The sequence below is a fragment of the Rhipicephalus sanguineus genome, chromosome 6 (genome assembly GCF_013339695.2).
Source record: "Rhipicephalus sanguineus isolate Rsan-2018 chromosome 6, BIME_Rsan_1.4, whole genome shotgun sequence".
Taxonomy (NCBI): Eukaryota; Metazoa; Arthropoda; class Arachnida; order Ixodida; family Ixodidae; genus Rhipicephalus; species Rhipicephalus sanguineus.
Genome location: NC_051181.1, coordinates 143,586,405 through 143,605,705, shown reverse-complemented (window position 1 = coordinate 143,605,705; position 19,301 = coordinate 143,586,405). Strand labels below are relative to the sequence as shown.

General features: G+C 44.9%; 2 protein-coding genes across 2 annotated transcripts in view; one reads left to right on the top strand and one right to left on the bottom strand.

Annotated features, from left to right (window-relative positions):
• The window catches only part of LOC119396613 (uncharacterized), a 31,195-nt gene extending 28,011 nt beyond the window's left edge, over positions 1-3,184 (top strand). Inside the window, exon 2 of the mRNA XM_049417154.1 lies at positions 2,798-3,184. Coding sequence (XP_049273111.1) covers positions 2,798-3,184 — 387 coding nt within the window. The remainder of the gene's footprint in view (positions 1-2,797) is intronic.
• On the bottom strand, positions 3,163-19,301 carry LOC119396612 (ankyrin repeat, SAM and basic leucine zipper domain-containing protein 1-like). The gene is given in 13 exon segments (XM_037663896.2): positions 3,163-3,461; positions 5,572-5,797; positions 7,438-7,652; positions 7,654-7,690; positions 9,056-9,141; positions 9,302-9,437; positions 10,180-10,289; positions 10,966-11,106; positions 11,812-11,923; positions 12,959-13,073; positions 15,885-16,007; positions 18,301-18,451; positions 19,053-19,301. Coding segments are annotated over 13 exon segments (1,746 nt in total). The 5' UTR covers positions 19,161-19,301; the 3' UTR covers positions 3,163-3,275.

Here is a 19,301-nt window from a genome sequence, read left to right as displayed (position 1 = left end):
CCTGCTTTTAAATAAAACTGAGACATAGTATCTAAACAATTTTGAACCGAACACCATGCATACAGCTAAGGCGGTAATGAAACATAAACCTGCCATCGCAACATGGTCCTCGGCACTGAAGGCATGTAGACATCGGTGTTGAAAGCTGTATCTGCAAGTACAATTTACGCAAACACAACCCTTGCATCTATTGCTATTCATGAAGCTGAATGCAGGTGCACCTTCAGTTATTGCAAGATGAAGTCAGGAACCGATTAATACGATGCAGCTGCAGCATAGTAAAAACTGAGTGAGTGTGGAGCTTTCATTAAAAAAAAAAACGCCTTCATCCGGTAATCAATATAGCGTTGGTAGTTTCGTAAAAGCTTGGGCTGCATGCATACTCGTAATTTAGTGATTAAAAAAAGAAAAATGGCCTTTAACTGTTCCAAAATTTCATTGTTTTGGGATTCTCCCATCGGCGCTAATTATTAGAAAACTATTCGAAAAATATTCGGTATTTCGAGTATGTACTATTCGATTCGAGTACCGAATCGAATAGTATGCTATTCGATTCGTTATTCGAAATTTTCGAATATTCGCACACCCCTATGGATTGCATGTGTCATTGCAGTTTGTTGAGGAAAAAGGAAGGTACAGAAATGTTCAGTATTAAGTCCTAATCGGTCTTAAAATCAGTGTCAGTGATTACACATGTGGGCACAGCATATTTCATGAATTCAGAGTAAAATAATGTTGGCTTGCACAATGCCCACATCTTGTGAACACTTCATGTGAAATGTTGGACCTTGTTCATCACAAAAATATTTGTTTTTCCCTTCAAGCTAGAGGCTTTATGCAAATACTAGTGCACTTGACTTCACGAAGTGAATATACTTGACAGTGATGGCCAGAGGTGGTTATTGTCAGCTCAAATTTTAAACACACATTAAGGCACACTTGATGAAGGCCACTCGTCCAGCTTATGCAGTGACGTGTTGTGCGTTCCACACAGGCCTGGCGCTTTTTTTTTTTAACGGAAAAGCACTTTATGCTGCTGTCCACACCCAGAATTTATGCACGTCATGGAAATGACGTCAAGGGCACGTGGGTAACTTGGGAAGAAATTCACAAAAAATATTTCGTGGAGTCACCCGGCCAAGGCATTGAACCTACAATTACACGTTTTGACACAAAACATGGACTTGCTAACCACCTCTCTACAAATGCAAAAAGGTTTTCTGGTGCGAATGCGTCATATATATGTCCCCGTTGGATAAGGACAGTGCAACCACGTAGGCATGGTGCTGCAAAGTACTGCGCCAAAGTGCTACGGGAGCGTCTTGGCACGGCGTAATCATGACTGCATCGAACTTGCAACACGCACAGGCCAGAATCACAACACTTTCAAGCATTCGAGCCGCACACTAACTGTACCTCTCACATTCATGAATTTGGGCACGCCGCAACATACTGGACTGCCAAAAAGCGCAATATGCATGACGGAGACGTGGCGGCGCGTGTCAACGTGAGTGCATTAAAATCGAAGGTTGTCATACTGGCCCAATAGCAACATACACACTGTGCAAATTGTATTTCTTAACGTACAACATAGATGCAACTACAGTAGAACCCCGCTGTTACGTTCCTCACTGCTGCGTTTTCCCGGCTGTTACGTCGTTTTCCGCCGGTCCCGGCATAGCTCCCATAGGATACAATGTGTTGGGAACCCCGCTGTTACGTCGTAACTGTCGGACCGTTCCCGTATGATACGTCGCGAAGTGCGCCCGGAGCCGACCGAGTGACTACCAAAGAGAGCGGCCATGGCGCATTTTCACGCAGCTTGGCCTCGTTTGACCGTAATATTAGCCGCATGAGAGGCGCAAGCAACATAATCTTTCAATTGATGCAAACAAAAGCATGGCCTTCGAGATTCAAATTGCAAAGATGGCGTCTATGACGTAACTGCTCGCGAAAGCAAGGCCTTCGAGATTGGCATTTACTATTGACAAAAGCATAGCCTCTGAGATTTGCATTGCACAAACATGGCGTGTATGACGTAATTGCTTGCGAAAGCAAGGCCTTCGAGATTGGCATTCACTTCTGCCATCGCGTTGGCGTAGACTCATCATCATCGTTATTTGTCGGAGAACGGGAGGAGTTCGAGCTGGTTGGAGCTCGCATGGTCGTGCGTGCGGTTCGCGGTCGGACTCGCCGCGCCGGTCGCGATTGCGTGTGCTTAGTTCTTTCATGCCTACAGCTGTTGGTGTTAAAAAAATCACATACGTTGATTACATTTCTGTGGATAAGGCCGTCCTAAGCTCCGCGTTTCTATCCATCGACTAGATCGCAGCTGAGCGCGCCAATTTTCGTGCTGCTCGTAAAAATTGAAATAAAATTCTGTACCACTAAATATTTTGCCATTTTTCCTGTTTTTCGGCTCTTACGTTTCCCGTCTCCTACGTTTATTTCCTACGGTCCCTTCAAAAACGTATCAGCGGGGTTCTACTGTACTATGTGTATGGAGACACGTTTCACTTTCGTATTATGAATGATTGAAATACTACATGTATGAAAGAGCAACCAACAATTTTTTTCGAACTTTAATGGCAGTTATATTCTTAATACAGATATGCCTCTAATCAATCGGCTCTAAAAGTATTCGTGTATCATAAAGTGCAAAAGCTTTCTTAAGGACTTTTGACACCGCACTAGCAATAGTGATGGTACTAACACAATCCACTCAGCCGCTTGCTTCATTTGTTTATTGCGGCTTTGCTGCTTGAATGAAATTGGCGTGTGTGCAAATCCCGTGCAGGATCCCTTAGTGCCACACTGCAGCCACTGCTGGCCTGCTACCTCCTCCAAAGAGATGCCTTGGGATGCCAATGGAAGCCACCACGACGTCGTGGCCGATGCCATTCCCATACCGCACAGTGAACGTCACAATGTCATCGAAACAATACGCGCTTCTGGGGCAGCTGCTGATCACCAACAGGGCAGCTCTGAAAAGAACAAAGATGAGCCCGAACCCACACCTCCAACTAAGGATGCCAGCACCAGGACGGACCCACAGCAAGGGCACTCGGGCCAAAACAGGTCCGAGGATCCGCACTTGGATTCCCAGCACTCAACACACCAAGAGAGTAAGACGATGACATGGAGCAAGCGTCTACGCAAGAATATGAAATGTAACTTTCTTTAATTCAAGGGTGATGTTTCTGTGGCCCGGTGGCAGAAATGAGTGATGGACATATAACAGGCACTTCCGTGTGACTAGGAACATGCAGGCGTTATCACATGTTGCGATGCAAGAACCACCCCAGTAGACGCGGCCAGTGACTGAGCTGGCCCACGGCCATTTTGCAAGCCCACAGTGCCGGGAACAAGAGGCACAGAGGCACCCACGCCAGGCGTTTGCTGCGTTTCACCTCGACAGGCAGTGGTGGCCACTGCGGCTCGTATTCGACGCATCCTTCGACCTGCATTTTAGAAGAACGGTGACCACATGAGGCCTGCCTTGCTGTCTTGCATTCACACAATGTCAACGAATAGACTGCAGCAAGAACCGCAGGCACACTACCTCAAATTCTAGTAAGTGACAACGTTGTTGCAGGAATGAATCGACACAGCCGCACAAGTGTGACAAGAGCATGTGATAAAATCTGGATGCCTGCTCGCTAACTCAGAGGAAGGACGCAACGCTTGTGAAGGATTACGTGTATACTCGGAACTATAGTATCGACGTGAAAGCCTTTTAACAAAGTATGCATACATCAAATGGACAAATTGTGCAATGCATCATGTTTTGTGCTTTAAGCACATGTTTCAATGGTGAACGAGAGCTTTAATTTAACGCTTCATGGAAGTTTCTAGCAACTTTACCAGTGCCTTGTGGCCGGAAGGCTTTTTTATGTTGGGTTAGGTTCTGCTGCTGTTACTTCGCGTCCAAAGTATCATATTTGATTGACATTTGTACCTGTCAAATTGCACATACATGATGAGAGGTAAAGCTACATGACTGCACAAAAGTAACACAGCTGTTTCTTAACCAATATCAACATTTCATAGATAGGAAACAAAATAAAGCTATTTTAAACAGGCCACGAAAAATAAATGGTTTTGTTTGTACTTGGCTGACAGGGTGTTTCTTTATTCTGTACAAGCAGTGCTCTGTAAATGTACTGCAACGATAGTTGTTAACCGTTACGCAACATGGACAAGATAACTAGGCCGTTTGATTAGGCTACCAAACCTGAGCAGTCACATAAGCAGTGCAAATCACACTAGTGAGTAAGCCACAACATACAGATGTTGAGAGAAAAGAAAAAAAGTCAGCACTTCTGTCTGTGTGCACTACGAGCATGACGATTAAATCAGCCTGGCAATGACAGAGCGTATTTTGGCTCTGAAGCTTCAAATCCGCTCTTCTGGCCTCGGAACATTCTCACAGCTACTTATGCTAACATTCTCAGAAGGTACTTGTCACTGCATGCTTCCTATGTAGCTGTGATTACATAGGGTGCTATTCTACTGTTTCCAGAACCCTGAAAAAGCTGTTCAGGATAATAAAACTAAACTACACATGCTGGGTGTTACTATCAAATATTGATGCTCCACCCAAGTGTGCTACAATTCACATATGGCATTAGCAGGAAACCATCAAAAATTGAACTTCTATGCAAATGCTAAACACTCAACTGCTCAAAAGAAACATGAAAGACAAGCATGCAGAGCAACTAAACTGTGACGGAAATGTAAATGTGAAAAACCCCTTCCCTGATAGAGCAATGCTAAGCCATGAAATTCCTATTAACAGAAGACGAGGGGGAGGGGGCAGGCAGGGTGCTGAGCCATGATCGCCCTGTGGAAAGCATGGCTAAACACCATGCCTTTCACACTGTCCCTTGTCGAGGTGACCAAAACATGTATACACCCTAGGTGCTTCCCACACTTTTCGGCTTTTGTTTTTGTACCTCACTTACTATGCAACGCAAAATCCACATTTGGCACATCAACCCCTCTATGTCAATAGCCCCCCCTCTTTCTTTCCTATTCCTCCTTTGCAACATGTTTTCTCTTCTCCTCGTCCGCTTTTGAGGTTGGGAGAGAGTAGGCAAAGCCAACGTAACCATGACACTAAGGAAGGCAGCTGCTGCCTTGACGAATACTACAAGTCTATTTGTTGAAGCATTAGCTCCAGCGAAATTCCCTGTTCCACAATTTTACATCACTTGAAACCTACATCTTCCCTTGAAGATCTGTTTGCAAGGGTTTAAGCGACACTGATGTGAAACACTAAATCAGTTTAAAAGGATCAATTATTCCTTGAAAACCGTATTGTCCACGATTGCATGTAGGTTCATCAGTGTGAATCGCTGATTTCAATGCCTTTTTTTTTTTTCTTATTTTCACCACACAGGCTTAATATACAACAGATTCCCATTGAACGGAATCTGAAAGGACCAAGGAAGCATGTTTTACTAATATGAGCCAAATTGTTTTTCGCTTTAGTGCCCCCGTATAAAAAAACAAGAGCACCCCATTTCTCCTGTAGTAACACCAGTCAGAAGCTTGATGGCAGGCACGAACCTTAGCTGCCAGCTGGTCTAGCCTTTGCATCTGTGTGGAGAGCAAGCGCAGCGCCTCGTGGGCTTCCCTGAGCTCCTTGCGCAAGTGGCGTGTGCTGCAGAAGTCCCGGCCCAACTGCAAGTCCTCGGGTTTCTTGCTCAGGTGATTTCCCAGGTGGCTCACTGACACTTCCAAGTGGCCCAAATGCTGACGGAGGGTCGTCACGACGGACACCGCCTCGGGGCAGCTGCATCAGAAGAGCAAAACAGTTGCGCACGCAATGGACCTGCAACACTGTGAAAACCAAAACATAGGTTGACCCCTGTTCTTGAGGTGAAGAAAAGTGAGAAAAATAAATAAGTACGTAAATAAATGAAATAAGAAACTTACCCCAGTTCCACCCAGTGTGAAATCTGAAGAAACAGCAGAGCTTGTGATTTTCTGTGATTTTCTGTGATGCCTTGTGATCTTGCGTGGATGTCTGTGACTACGTTATTTATAGAGTAGAGACGCACGGGAAACGACGTGTGGCAGCCCCTGCCCCTGCTGCAGTGACTTTAGGCCTTATTCACCCTTCCCCCTTTCACTGTGCGGCTACCACTTTGTCCGCAACTGAGGCAGTTACGCCATCTATGGGTGTATCTGGGAACCGGAGCGTAATGTGCGAGTTGGACAGTAATGTGTTGTCAGGCCCAGCCCTATAAAAGCTCTGCTGTTGAAATTCCTCAGTGTGGTTATAGGTACAGAACATTCTTTTACACAGTGTGTAAGCATCCAGGGATTGCTGCACAAGGCAATTCTGGTAGATCCGATAGAACATGATCAGTGATGCCCAAGGCATGCATTATTCAGGACTATGCATTGGACAATAAGCAGCACCCAGCTGAGCACAGCAGCCATCACTGCAGCGATAGCTGATGACTAATCAGTGCAGTGATGCCGCCGGTATTCGCACACTCTTGCGCACTACTGGCGGCCATACACTCGTTTCTATAGTCCAGCTACCGTCGATAGCAACTTCAGGTTTTCTGCACTGTGCTTACAGACTGGCAGCCAGCAAGGCTCCTCTTTGCACCACTGCTTTGTGCCAGCAGCTGGTCATTCGCATACACGAGGCCGGTAAACAGGTTCCACCACGACGTCAACTTCAGCAAGTATTGTTTGTTGTATCAAGAAATTACTCCTACCACTGCGAAGCTTGTGCTTTCTAGTAGTATCCAGCTATGTGCCTAAAGCAAGATTGTGATATGCAGCTTTTGCTCCTTTGTTTCCAGAAACAATGCGAACTTATTTTTAGTTAACATTAAAACTTAATCACATATTTTAAAAATAATTGCATATTTGGAAACAGCACAATCTTGTTCACTTGCTGTTCATTATATTTAGTAAAGGAGGTCCTAATGAAGTTCGAAAAACCCATTTCTCCCTCTTAGCATTTTTATGTCAAGGCGTTTAACATTTAGCACACCACAGGGCAGGGCGGGTCATCTGATTGCTATACAACAACACATCACATCACACAATCACTCATCCGTAGCCGCATACAACTTAGGGTAAGTCTGCAGAGGGGTCCCACCTAGACGACCGAAGCACGGCAGCCGATTGCCTCCGCGACTAAAGAAGTACTCCCGCTCATGCACAAAGCAATGTCCCGCAAGGCAATGTCCTGCAGGGGTCACCGGCCGTCCGGCTCATGACGTCATTCTGGAATGCGCACCAATTGGTGCAGGCTTGTGTGCATCCACCTTCAAAGAGGAAGTGCCGCAGACTTCTAAAGTTGTATCTGACTGTACATAGGGAAAGGCCCCACAACTATCGCAGCAATACACCTGCCAGTGCAAGGAACACAGCAGGGCAGGGAAGTGCAACATTTCCAGCAGCACTCACGAGATGGTGGCCGATTTGCGGTGATCCGGTATGCTGCTCTTGTGCCACGGCAGCTGGTGAGCCCGACGTATCGCAGCTGCCAGGCGTGACCGAGAGCCGACCTGGGTGACGCCGGCTCTCTCCAGGCCCTCCTCGTCCAACTTCAGCAGCGTCTCCAGGGTGCTCACGCCGTGCTCTCGCAGTGTGTCTGCAAGCTCCACCATGTCTACGGCTGACAAGAACTGACTCCAACGCAAAGTCGACGTTGACGCCACTGGAAGGAGTAAAACAGCAGCACGTGTAAATGCCAACATGCTGTGTAAAAGCAGAGAAAGAAAGCACAGTGCACAATACAGGGCCCCTGAACCACTACGGACTTTTTTTTTTTAACATTTCAAGTAAACATGCGCATCGAGTTCAAAATGGTGCCACGACCAACAGTGCAAAACATGGCAGCGCTATGCGCCGTGGGCGTGCCACGAAATAACAATCCCGTGCTACTCTCCTGGTCTTTAGGTAACCCCAGCATTGGCATGACGTCACCAGGACAATCTGGCCATGTTCGCAGCAGCAAGAACCTGTTTGTCTGCCTGCAGCTCACACACTCCCTCTTCCTCACATGGCGAGAAGGAACACTAAGTCGGGAAGAGAGACAAGCGAACGAACGGAGTGTAGCGGAGGAAAGAGCGATGCGAGTGAGGCCACATTTTGATCATCAAACACATGTAACTCGGCTATTACGGCACTGTTTCGAAAAATTCTCACGGCTACGTGTTTGTTGCAGGACTGGTGCACAACTGTAACACCACAACTAAATTTCAACCTTTGGGTGGTTTGGGGCCCTTTGAAGTCACACTGGCTTTGCATTGCCCCCCCCCCCCCCCATGTTTCTTCCCTTTCTGAGTGTATGCATAAATTTCGATTCTGTAAAGGTAAGCCTTGCTTGTTTCGCCCCTTTCTGATTGCCTGAATTGAAGGCATGCCACATTTTTCTTGTTATGAATTGGGTGGTGGATCAGTCTTCAGTGCACACTGTTTTGTACATTGAACCCTTAAAATCTGGGTGCACTTTTTGATTCAGAGGCACAACAAAATCCATGCAAAATATATATGTGGTGCATCTGGAGGCATTTTCTGCCTCTCTTGAAATTAGATAAACTTAAAAATATTATTAAATGAGCCAGTCCCTTTCAAGCGAGAAGTTGACTGTAGCAGCACTAAATCCTACAGCTGCCAATTCAACTATACTTGAAGGTACGTGTATATGATGCTAGTGAAGTTTCAGCACAAGCCAATTTTGGAGTGTCTTGGGACGTGTATGTGTGACTCATTTTGAACATTCTAATCTTTCTATGGCACTACTGCTTTAGTACCACAATGCTGCTGTGCACAAACACATAATTAGGTCACACTAGATGACCATCATATAGGAGACTAAAGTGAAGTCGTTTCTACATTTAGTGGATTACATTTCTATCTGGTTGCAACATAAACATGCTGTACTCATCTTGTAACACTGCATTCAGGTGGGGAAACAACGTATGCAGCACTTACATAGCTTAACACACTTTGTGACTGTACACAACATTAACGGACATGCAGATAGTGACAAGAACATGTCTTGTGGTGCAACACTCACGGTGATGTCGCAACAATTTGGAACCGCCTGGTGGATTCCACGCCCGCAATAATCTTCGCACGTTCTTCCTTCGATTCAATACCCATCTGCAAGCAGACAAAATACAACCCAATGGTAGGATATTGGGCACAATGAACAAGGCATTGTTATTGGCCACACATCTACATTATTTTGCTGTTAGCAGCTGTTTACACTACAATGAACACAATGTAGTGATGACACAGACGTGTTGGCTGCGCCTCGTACCTTGCACAGAGCCTCTTCATCGAGGTTCAGCATCTCTCGGAAGCACACACCGTGCTCCACAAACAGTGGTAGCCTTTCTTCTGCTCCAATTGCAGCCAGGACCAAGGCCACATCACCGTAGGCTTCCTGATACTTCCTTTAGAACACAGATTATGGATACACATAATAAGTTCAAACCCACAAGGCTTACAAATATTAATTATGACTATATATCAATAAACAAACTAGCTAGACTAACTATTCTGTCACAAGGAGCCAGATTTAGTGTCACACATTCATATCAGAAATCGGCAGAAGAAGGCACAGCCATTAACCTACTAGTACACTCCTTTTGGCCAGTAGTTCTTCAGCATAAATGAAAGGGTATCTATAATTCTATTCGACCTCATACTTCTTCCATGTGTAAGCGGTATAGCAGAGCATGGAGTTGCAATATGTTCATTCAATCAGAGCCGCCATACACCGTGAAAAAGTTATGACCACCCCCCCCACGCAAATTTCATTCATAATAACCAACCACTCATTGAAACTGGGATCATTATAAGTAAACTCACAACAGTATTCAACTGTACCACCTGGCATCTGAATCGATTCTTCCGGCTCTGTCTACTTGCTCAGCGCGCATGGACAGACGATGAATGATAGCAGGATACGGAAAAGACAGGTTTCCGAACAAACAGTCCTCTTTCTGCCTCCCCACACCCTCAAGAAAAAAGCTCCTTGAAGTCATTGTTTCAATAATGAATGAAGTAATAAAAAAAACGTGTTGCCCGAGTGATTTCTTTTAATTTCTTCAATATTTCTCTGATGGTCATCTGAAGCAGCTACGATAGAATAGCTACCCCTACCAGACTAACATATGGAGACAGTTTGATCACCTCGAAGCCTGGCTTGCATTCCATGGTCCCTCTGCTTCGAGACTTGGTGCATCTCCTTGGCCTTGTTTCTCGCGAAACTCCATTTCAAACTTTGACAAGACTTGTGAAAGCTACAATGACAGAAAGAAAAGGAACAAACTTATTGTGGGAAGAGCAATAAGTACACACTAGACACAAAGGCAGGAAGCCAGGGCACGCGGTATTGAAGGAAGCATCGTCCGACACACACACTGTGAAGTGAAAGGTCCAAGTACAATGGGTGCTACAGCGAAGAATTGCTACTAAGCCTCTTCTCCTCTGTGAACCGTATGCTCTCTGATCTATGTGGTACTTGCTTGTGTAAAGTGACAATGCATCATCATCATCCTATTTAACAATGGTGTATTCCAGTCACGTGCTGCAGCACCTTTCACGAAAGCGTGGCTTTCATTTGATCCAGTCATCAAGCACTGAAGATGATGTGCCTCTTAATCATGCAGATATTTACTACGCTATGTGCAATAAATGGAGACCTCTTTTCTGCATGCATATTAAAAAAAAATTTTTGATAGCACTCAGAGCTGTCATTAAACATTTAAACAAAACAAACCAAGGGAGTGGTTTCAGTACCTGCTGTCTATGTATATCCTAAGTTTTCCTGAGCTTATCTTCACAACTGGCGGTGAACAGGCAAGTAGGTAAAGCTCATAGACATGGTATTAAACTGAACTTATTGAAAAATACTAGCTTCGTGTGAAATTTGAGCAGCAACCAAATGGCGACACTTGGATATGCCAGTTCACTGACCTTGTGGTAGCCCTGGGAACTGGCCAGATCTGAGGGCATCTGTCCATCGAGCGTGACAAGAGAGACCAGATCGAAAGGCACCTTCATGAGAAGGAAACGAGCGGCCCTGCCTTGTCCCGCATAGGCTGCCCAGCTTAGCGACTGCAAGTGAAAAGAAAAAGGTGCGGCGCAGTCAAGGGCATGTTACAAGCAAAAAGTAACAATGTCACAGGTAATGTTACCTTGAGCATAAAAGTAACCCTGTTGTACAGTCGCAGTCTATAAATTAACACAAAGTAAATTGTTACAGTTAATTACTGCAAGAACAGCATATACAGTGTTCTAAACGTAAATGATATTTTTTTCTATATAGATTTATGGCACGGAGATACTGTCACCTTTCTGTGATGAATATATGTACAGTAGACTCTTGTTAAACGGGACCTGAAGAGGGCCAGGAAGATATGTTCTGTGTAAGCAGGAGTGCCATTTACTGAGATCAACAGAGGGCCATATAGTAATTCATGTACGAAAACCAATCATATGATAGGCAGTTGTTTCATTAAAGCAGAAATTCCCTTTAAGAGATTACCGTTTACTGAGAGTCTGCTGCATTAGTATTACCAACCTGCGTTTTTATTTTTTCACTGAATAGGTCACTAATGTCCGTTTGAAGTCACACAAAGAGCCAACGTCCTTTTGCTAAACTAACTTTTGATAAATAATTAACCTGCCTCCAAGTTCTTTTTGTGTTAACACTAATCAAGAAAGCGTACTACTAAACAAACACGAACGTTGCTCAGTACATATGAAGTGTCGATGTCCATACAGCGAGGATTCTTTTCACACAATCCACTTCTCACTTACCGTCCATCCTTGGCCATCCAGGCGTTTTGCATCAGCACCTCGATCCAAGAGCAGCTCTATGAGCTGGCAGTGGCCTTCTCGGGCAGCCAACATTAATGGTGTTGTGCCGTCGCTGTCAGAAAATAAAGTCGGCAAGCAGGGGTTACACCTCTTCGTAGTCGAGATTCAATGTTAGCAGACAGCTTGTGCCAAATACTATTGTCAAGAGAAAGTAATCTTTGTGCTGTGACAGGCAAAGAACAAAGAATGCCATGGAAAGAAATTGTTTATTGGGCAGCTTGTCTTACATAAGTTGCAATGCTACACATTGAAGCGGCAATGCTTACAACACAATCAATCATTGTCAAAGTGAATAAACCCTCTAACACTGTGTATATTTGCTTTTTTTTTTTTGCATTCACAAATGCATTGTTCTTTACTAGTAATTTTCTTCAGCAAGAATAATTTTCGGGGGGGGGGGGGGGTCGACACCATTCATCATGGACCCCAAAAAATTTCGTACTGCCTGACTCTCCCACACATTCACTCCACTACATCCCACAAAACAAGAGTCTGCATCTCTGCAGAATTTACTCACTTTTCCTACTGTAAATGAGGCAGCCTTCAAGTTTTCTAGACAAATCAGGAACGAAACACAAAGAACAAGAAGTGCTACAGCACCACTAAATTTGATCAAGCGGAAATTGGCACTAAATGAAAAATATTTGTTTAAATGTATTAAAATAAAGAGAGAGAAGCAAGGAAAGACAGGGAGTTTTAAAATAAGAATGCTGGTCACACTGTGCCATGCGGAGATTTACTTCAGAACAATCTGTAGGAACCGCAATAATTTGACAGCACTCTAGAAGCGCTGTATACCCGTGATGACAATGTGGCCAGTGTACCAACTGCTCCAAATGGGCATATCTCTAAAAATCTGATCTGTAGTGAAATTATACAAAGCCTTTCAATGAATTTCATTAGTACAAGTTTTACATTTTTTGTATCACCCCTTAATTTTTTTTTTTACATTTGCAGTCACCACTCCTTGAAAAAACATGCCTCTTTGCATCCCCACAACCTAAGTATAGTACTGCGTTTCTTTTTTGGCACAGGTGGCAATCCTAACAAAGCCACAAAGCTAAAAAGAGAAGCATAGAGTGCCTACCGGCCAGCCAAATCAGGCTCCGCCCCGTGCTTCAACAAAATCTCGGCACACGCAACCAAGGCTGCCTCGGAACCTTTCCAAGTACCGCATGCAGCCATCAGTGGTGTGGTAACACCTGCAACACCACAGAGAGTTAACACTGCAGATAAATAATACCTGAGACTAGATGAAGACTATGTCACAGGTATGTAGACCAGTGGACAGCCAACACTAGCAATTACTTAGCCTGTGCTAGCCAAATTTAGCCACCATTAACCAATACCAGTAAGCATTAGTCATCATTTAGACAACACCAGCCAGAAGAGTAGTATGCCTGCAAATACGGTAGATGAATTCGATCAGACATTTATTGTACCCTGTATAATGTGGGTGGAAGAGGGCCAGGATGATAACATATTCAACAGCTTGCTCCTTTAGACATTATTTAGTGTTTAAACAATGACAAAGCCCCTAACCTCGTTAAAACAGGATTATCCATTGGAAGCAAAAATCGGGTTTAACCCTTTCACTTTTGGGTGTTTCTGGCCGTGATGTACCCCCAGTGTTGGCTTGGCTTCGGGAATATCACGGAAGCTTGAAATGCAGAGAAACGGCATGTTGTGAAGTCAAGATGACAGAGAGAGATGGAAAGGACATACAACAACCTAGTTTGCTGCTGATAGCAGCAAATGAGGCCATGATGAGCGTGCGAAAGGCACTGAGTGAGTCATGTGATGGTCTATTGGAGAGGCAATGGCGTGTGCCTCTGAATTGATGCGCCGTAGCAGACACGCAAGAAAACCTGCAAACCTGGAAACTGGCCGCAGATGGCAGAACAGCCCTTGTACCCATAATCTTACAAGCACCGCAAGTCACTAAGCCAGAGAGAGTAGCGCACATGCAGCGACCATGCCCCCCGCAGCAAAGAAGGGAGGACGCGGTCATTCTGTACTCTTCAATATACATACCAACACAGCGAGGGGTGAAAATAAGTGCTTCTAGAAAGAATCTACAGATTGCACAAACACTATTATCATGCTAAATCATGGCATCTTTGCGCAATGGCGCAAATTTTTGAACGCACAATGGAGAACATACACCAATAAGTCAGTGACAGCGCAATGCTTTAGATAATTTTTTTTATCGTGATAGCAATTATATGGACACTCTGGGCAGATTTTTGCAATCGCAGTCCTGTCCCGGATATGCATATGTATGTATATATAAATAAAAATAATTTTTATTTGTGGCAAAATTAAAATTATGCAAGACACGGGCCATGCTGCATCGTTGCCCGCACTGCGTTTGCGTTGTATCGCTGGCGACCGACGCTAGTTTACCATTTTGGGGTTGTAGTGCCATGCCACTCGTGGCCAGTTGGCCAGGGAAAAAGAAGAGCATCCCGTGGCTCACGGTGGCGCGAGCTAGCGGGAACGCTTTGGCTCTTGCAGACTTATGCCACAGGAGGGAAGAAACAAGATGGTTGAACCAAAATCACAGTACATATGTTACACTGTGACCAGAATCCCGAGGCCAAAATTACAGCACAAACGCACGAGACACCCACGAAGAAAAGAAACGTACGACAAAAGCACCGACTAACAACTGCTCTTTCATACGACAATACATACATAAGCCCAAGGCAAACAAGGATGATAGTGCATTAGATACGCAAAGACATGAAATCATATTCAGATGGGTGCAGGGACAAATAAGCAAAGAAGAAGTAAGAAGGACAAAGAAGTGCGTTTGCGCTGTAATTTTAGCCTCAGGAATATGTATTAACTAGAGCCAGATGAAGTATTATCTTAGTGACCAGAACCGACGCCCGCAGGGAATGTGAGCCGTAGCTTCACGTGCCACTGCCAGGTGCATTTTTATTTTCTTCTCTTGAGGTCGCGCGCTCTGTGATCCACCCAAAGGAAAGCGCTGCAGGGTCTTGGGACAACGCCAGCACAAGAGTCCGAGTGTGGTTTGCATTCTGCGCATGCGTTCTGGCGGCTTGCAAATATCTTGGGTCCCCAATTCTAAAACTGTCTAGTGTTTTGCCGAGTTGGGATGTGCGCCTTTGACTTGTACTTTGACATGCAGGGTGTGGTCGACTGTGCTCGCACGATTATCTCTTGAGGTGGAGTTTCGTACGTCTTCTGGTTTCACCACAAAGTGTGCGTTGAAGCTATAAACAACATGAAGCTCACTTTGCTTGCTGCAGTGGCCGCGTTTGCGAAAGGAGTGATCTGCTAGAAGAGCCAAAGTAGGGGTTACATAGTTGAAGTAACAAGTGTGACAGTTTGCACTCGTCCTGTGTATACGTGTGCGTTGTTTTCATGCGTCTTTCTTTGTGTTTGAGCAGTGCACTGCAAGTGTTGGGGTGTGACAGTTTGCACTCGCCTTGTGTGTTTTCCTTTCCCGTGTCCTTTGTGCTTGAGCAGTGTGCAGCAAGTTTCTAGCTGCTTGCCGTTCTTCCTGTGACATTCCAATTTCTTGCTATAGCATTCATTGCTTCGCCCTTGGGGTGAAACTGCGACTTTTTTTATTTCTTCAGCTGCTTCTCTCGAGACTGTTGTGTGGTACTTTCCAATATCAATGCAAGAAGCAAGGACATTTAACGTCGCAGACAATATCTGACAAGACATTTGCTTTCATGTTCTACTGCCCCGCTAAACCCTTGCATAGCCTGACCACTGTTAAGCGCAAAACAGTGGAGGAAAAGACATGGACAGAGACGTCATCCTTTCATCCAACGTTTTGCGTTTAACAGTGGTCAAGCACGGAGTACGAACTAAGCTTGAACTCACATCTTGTATAGCACACACTGACTTACATAAAAGCGTTGTCTTGCATGCCTTACATGGAAGTTTTGCTCCTAAATTCATGGAAGTTTTGCTCCTAAATTCACCTGTACGGCCCACAGACAGCGAACGGGAGCTGGTATTACCGGGCTCACCTATAGAGGCGTTCACATCTGCTCCGTGGTCAACCAGTAGTTGTACCATCTCGGGGTAGCCACTGAAACAAGCCTGCACCAGCGCAGACCAATTGCTCCGACACTCCATGTTGACATCCAATCCTGTCGCAAGAAGAATGCAAAAAAATTTAGAGAATTGAGGTGGAATAAACTCTTGTTGCTGCCCACGTATATGCGAAAGTGCACGAACTCGGCTACGTAGTATTACAACACACGCACAATTTTTCTTTTTGATGCCTTTATTCAGCATGCACCACATTTCCTGCCGCATGATTGCATGAATTGGATGATGAGTGCTGAAGTATGAGACGTACCTGAAAGGCTGCAAACGCATATAAAACTGGTACACAATCTAGTGAGACAGAACGCTCTGCCCTGTCATCTCCCTCGTGTCGTTTCATTGCACTATAAAGTTACCACTGGATGGAGGATTAATGAGGACAATGCTGCTCAGTGGATAGCCAATGCTAGCTGAAATTAGCCATAATTTTACCCAACATTTAGAGCTAATTAATTCTAATCGTACGCAAGTGAATACAGTGTGCCAGGACAGCACCTCTAAACATTCATGAATTGCTAAAGAAAATGGGGAGCTATACTGAGATATACCTTCAGATTTAAATAGCAGAAGCACTGCTGGCCACTTGATTTTCTGTCCAGTCCAGATTGTGGTTTGTTTTGCATGATACCACCTATGTGCTTACAGTCGCCGCAATGTTCTCTCTTTTCGACAGAAACCCCCCGTGTGATGCTGCAGTAGAGGTAAAGCCAAAAATCTTGGAGGACGCTTTAGCTTCGCCTTGAAGAGGAGAATGTGATAGCGTAATTGGGCCCCGTGCACATCGCCTTCTCGATTGCTAGCCTGGCTTCGGTTCTCGGAGCATGTCTCGACCATGCCATAAACAAATGATCTTAAACCACCCCAGAGTGCCTACTGCAAGTACAGTTGTTAAGTGCCCACTACGCGATAATTCTGCCTTTTTTGAAGGGCCCACTACGTGTCTGTAAGGGAACACGTGACCAGTTTCAAGTAATAGTGTAGCTCTGTGGTAGAACACCTTCTTGCCATGCAGATGGCCAGGGTTTGACTGTCACTCAAACCGAAGATGACCCCGGAATGGAATGGGGACAATGCTTGGAGGAATGGAATTACGTCTTTTTCTGAAAATAGAGCACATTTTCGTCTACGCGCTGTTTTTCAAACTTCAAACATTAGTAAGTTAGAGCCTCGGATTTAACAATAAAGCAGTATTTTTAAAATGGCTTGGCTGATTACAAGCATGGTACATTTATAAGCGAACACTGAAAATTCTTCTCACCCCATCCATGCTTGCGAGGCGTGCTTGACAAGCGTGAGTGCTGACGAGCAGTGCGGCCCAGTGTTCCGTATTCGATGCAAAGGCACAAGGAGCCCGAGCGGTGCACTGTTCCAACTAATACCAGCAGATCTAGAGGGTTTTGTTCCCCATTAACCAAATCTTAGTTTTCTCCATATTCACGACCGTTTCAGACGTGTGGAAAAACTACTTAGTCTTCTTGAACACTACTTTTGTCAGCATAAAAATACGCTATGTCATCATTTTAGCATTAACACACTTAAGCTTAAACAATACTAAAACATCGCGATTCGTTCAAACATGCTGACCATGCAAATACTATACGTGGCGGGAGAACTGCCCGAGATATGTCACCAAGCTACTATCCCTCGACGTTGGTAATGTGTTTTGCGTACTTTTGCAGTTCTTAATGCATCTGATGACATCAACTTTATGGGGTGTTCATTCTTAACTCGATAAAACTATCAAGATGCCTTTCCTACGTTGACGAATTGCAGGAATGGAATTGAACTGCCCAGCCATTCTTGGAGTGGCAATGGGCTCAGTTTTTTCATTCCGAGGAATTGAAAGGAATGGAATTGCATCAAGTTCTAATTCCCCGGAATGGAATTGGAATGGAGGTGCCCATTCCACAACACTGCTCACAACGAACGACGCCAGATTTTCTGTGAAACGAGCTCTTTAATGCGATTGTGTTAAAAATGAGGTAATTCCTTCATGCTGCAAGTGCAAACAAAGAAGTGTTAGCTTAACTGTGATTCCAGCATACAGGCAATGTGGCAACACCAGGCACGAACACTGTAAATCTTGCCAGCTGTTCAAGATCAGAACAAATGTGCACCATATTTGTTTCCTTCACACGTGAAGTGATACCACCGTATGAAAGAATCTCCAGGGAGAACGGATTGCATACTGAATCACTGTTCTCATCACATAAATGCTATTATCATGTATCTGTTTTGAACACAATCGGGTATGCATATCTCAATTCTGCCCACAATTCATTTACGCACTGATCAAACGCGCTTTCATGTAAACGAAAAGTACAAGCCACAAACCTCGAGAAATCAGGTCACGCGCTAGCTCAACATTGCCTCTTGAAACTGCCACCCGAAAATCTTCCTGCAGTTCGGCTGGAGTCCGCGGCACAGTTGGGATTTCATCGTCTTTCTCGGGTTTCCTGACCTCAGGCGCAACAGGTGCAGGGGGCTGGAACGGAAAAATTAAGCTAATAAGTACGGAAGAAACACAGTTGCCCTGCAATGCGGACAAACATGGCGTCAGCTGAATATGCGTTTCTTATATAAATATATTTGCGCCGTTTTTCTTACTGTCACTGTCCTTACTTAGCACAAAAGTCTTGTGGCAACGATGGCTACCAGAATACTAAGAGGAACCTCGGCACATGAAGAATGCGCGTGTATGACTGAACACTGGCGTATTTATCATGAGTACTACGGTTCTGGCCACGTGGAGTGTCTCACATTGTCACCTAACAACCTGAGAGTAAATGTCGACTAACAACAAGAACAACCCCAGAGTCACGCAGCGAAGGCTACGTAGCAATGTGCCATTTTTGGGGTGGATGACAACTTTTTCTTTTGTCTGATTCAGTCTCACGTGTTTGTCACAAAGCCCATTTTCTGGGTCACATGTGTCGAACGCATACGCGACTTGGCCTAGGAGGAAGTAATGCTGCTGTGACACTAGCAGCAGAGTTCATATATGTGCTCCCTTTGGCCCGAATCATGGAGCATACACCGTAACCTTAGCAAGAAACAAACAGTTTGACCCTGAAACGCTACCTCACCTCGAGAAACTTTGGCATGTCGTCGCGGCCGTAGCCGTCATCTCCGAAGACAATTTCGTCGTCATCCGATTCCGACCACTCAATGTAATCTGCTGGCACTCCCGCCATGTTTTTCAGCACGAAGGCATATGTATCGCAAACTTAGAAAAACTTCTAGAACGCTCAGACTTTTGAGACACGCGAATGAACGCGGAGCCAAACAAACTGAACCTCGCACAACCTGCGCGCTTAGGCTTTCGGCCGTACTTC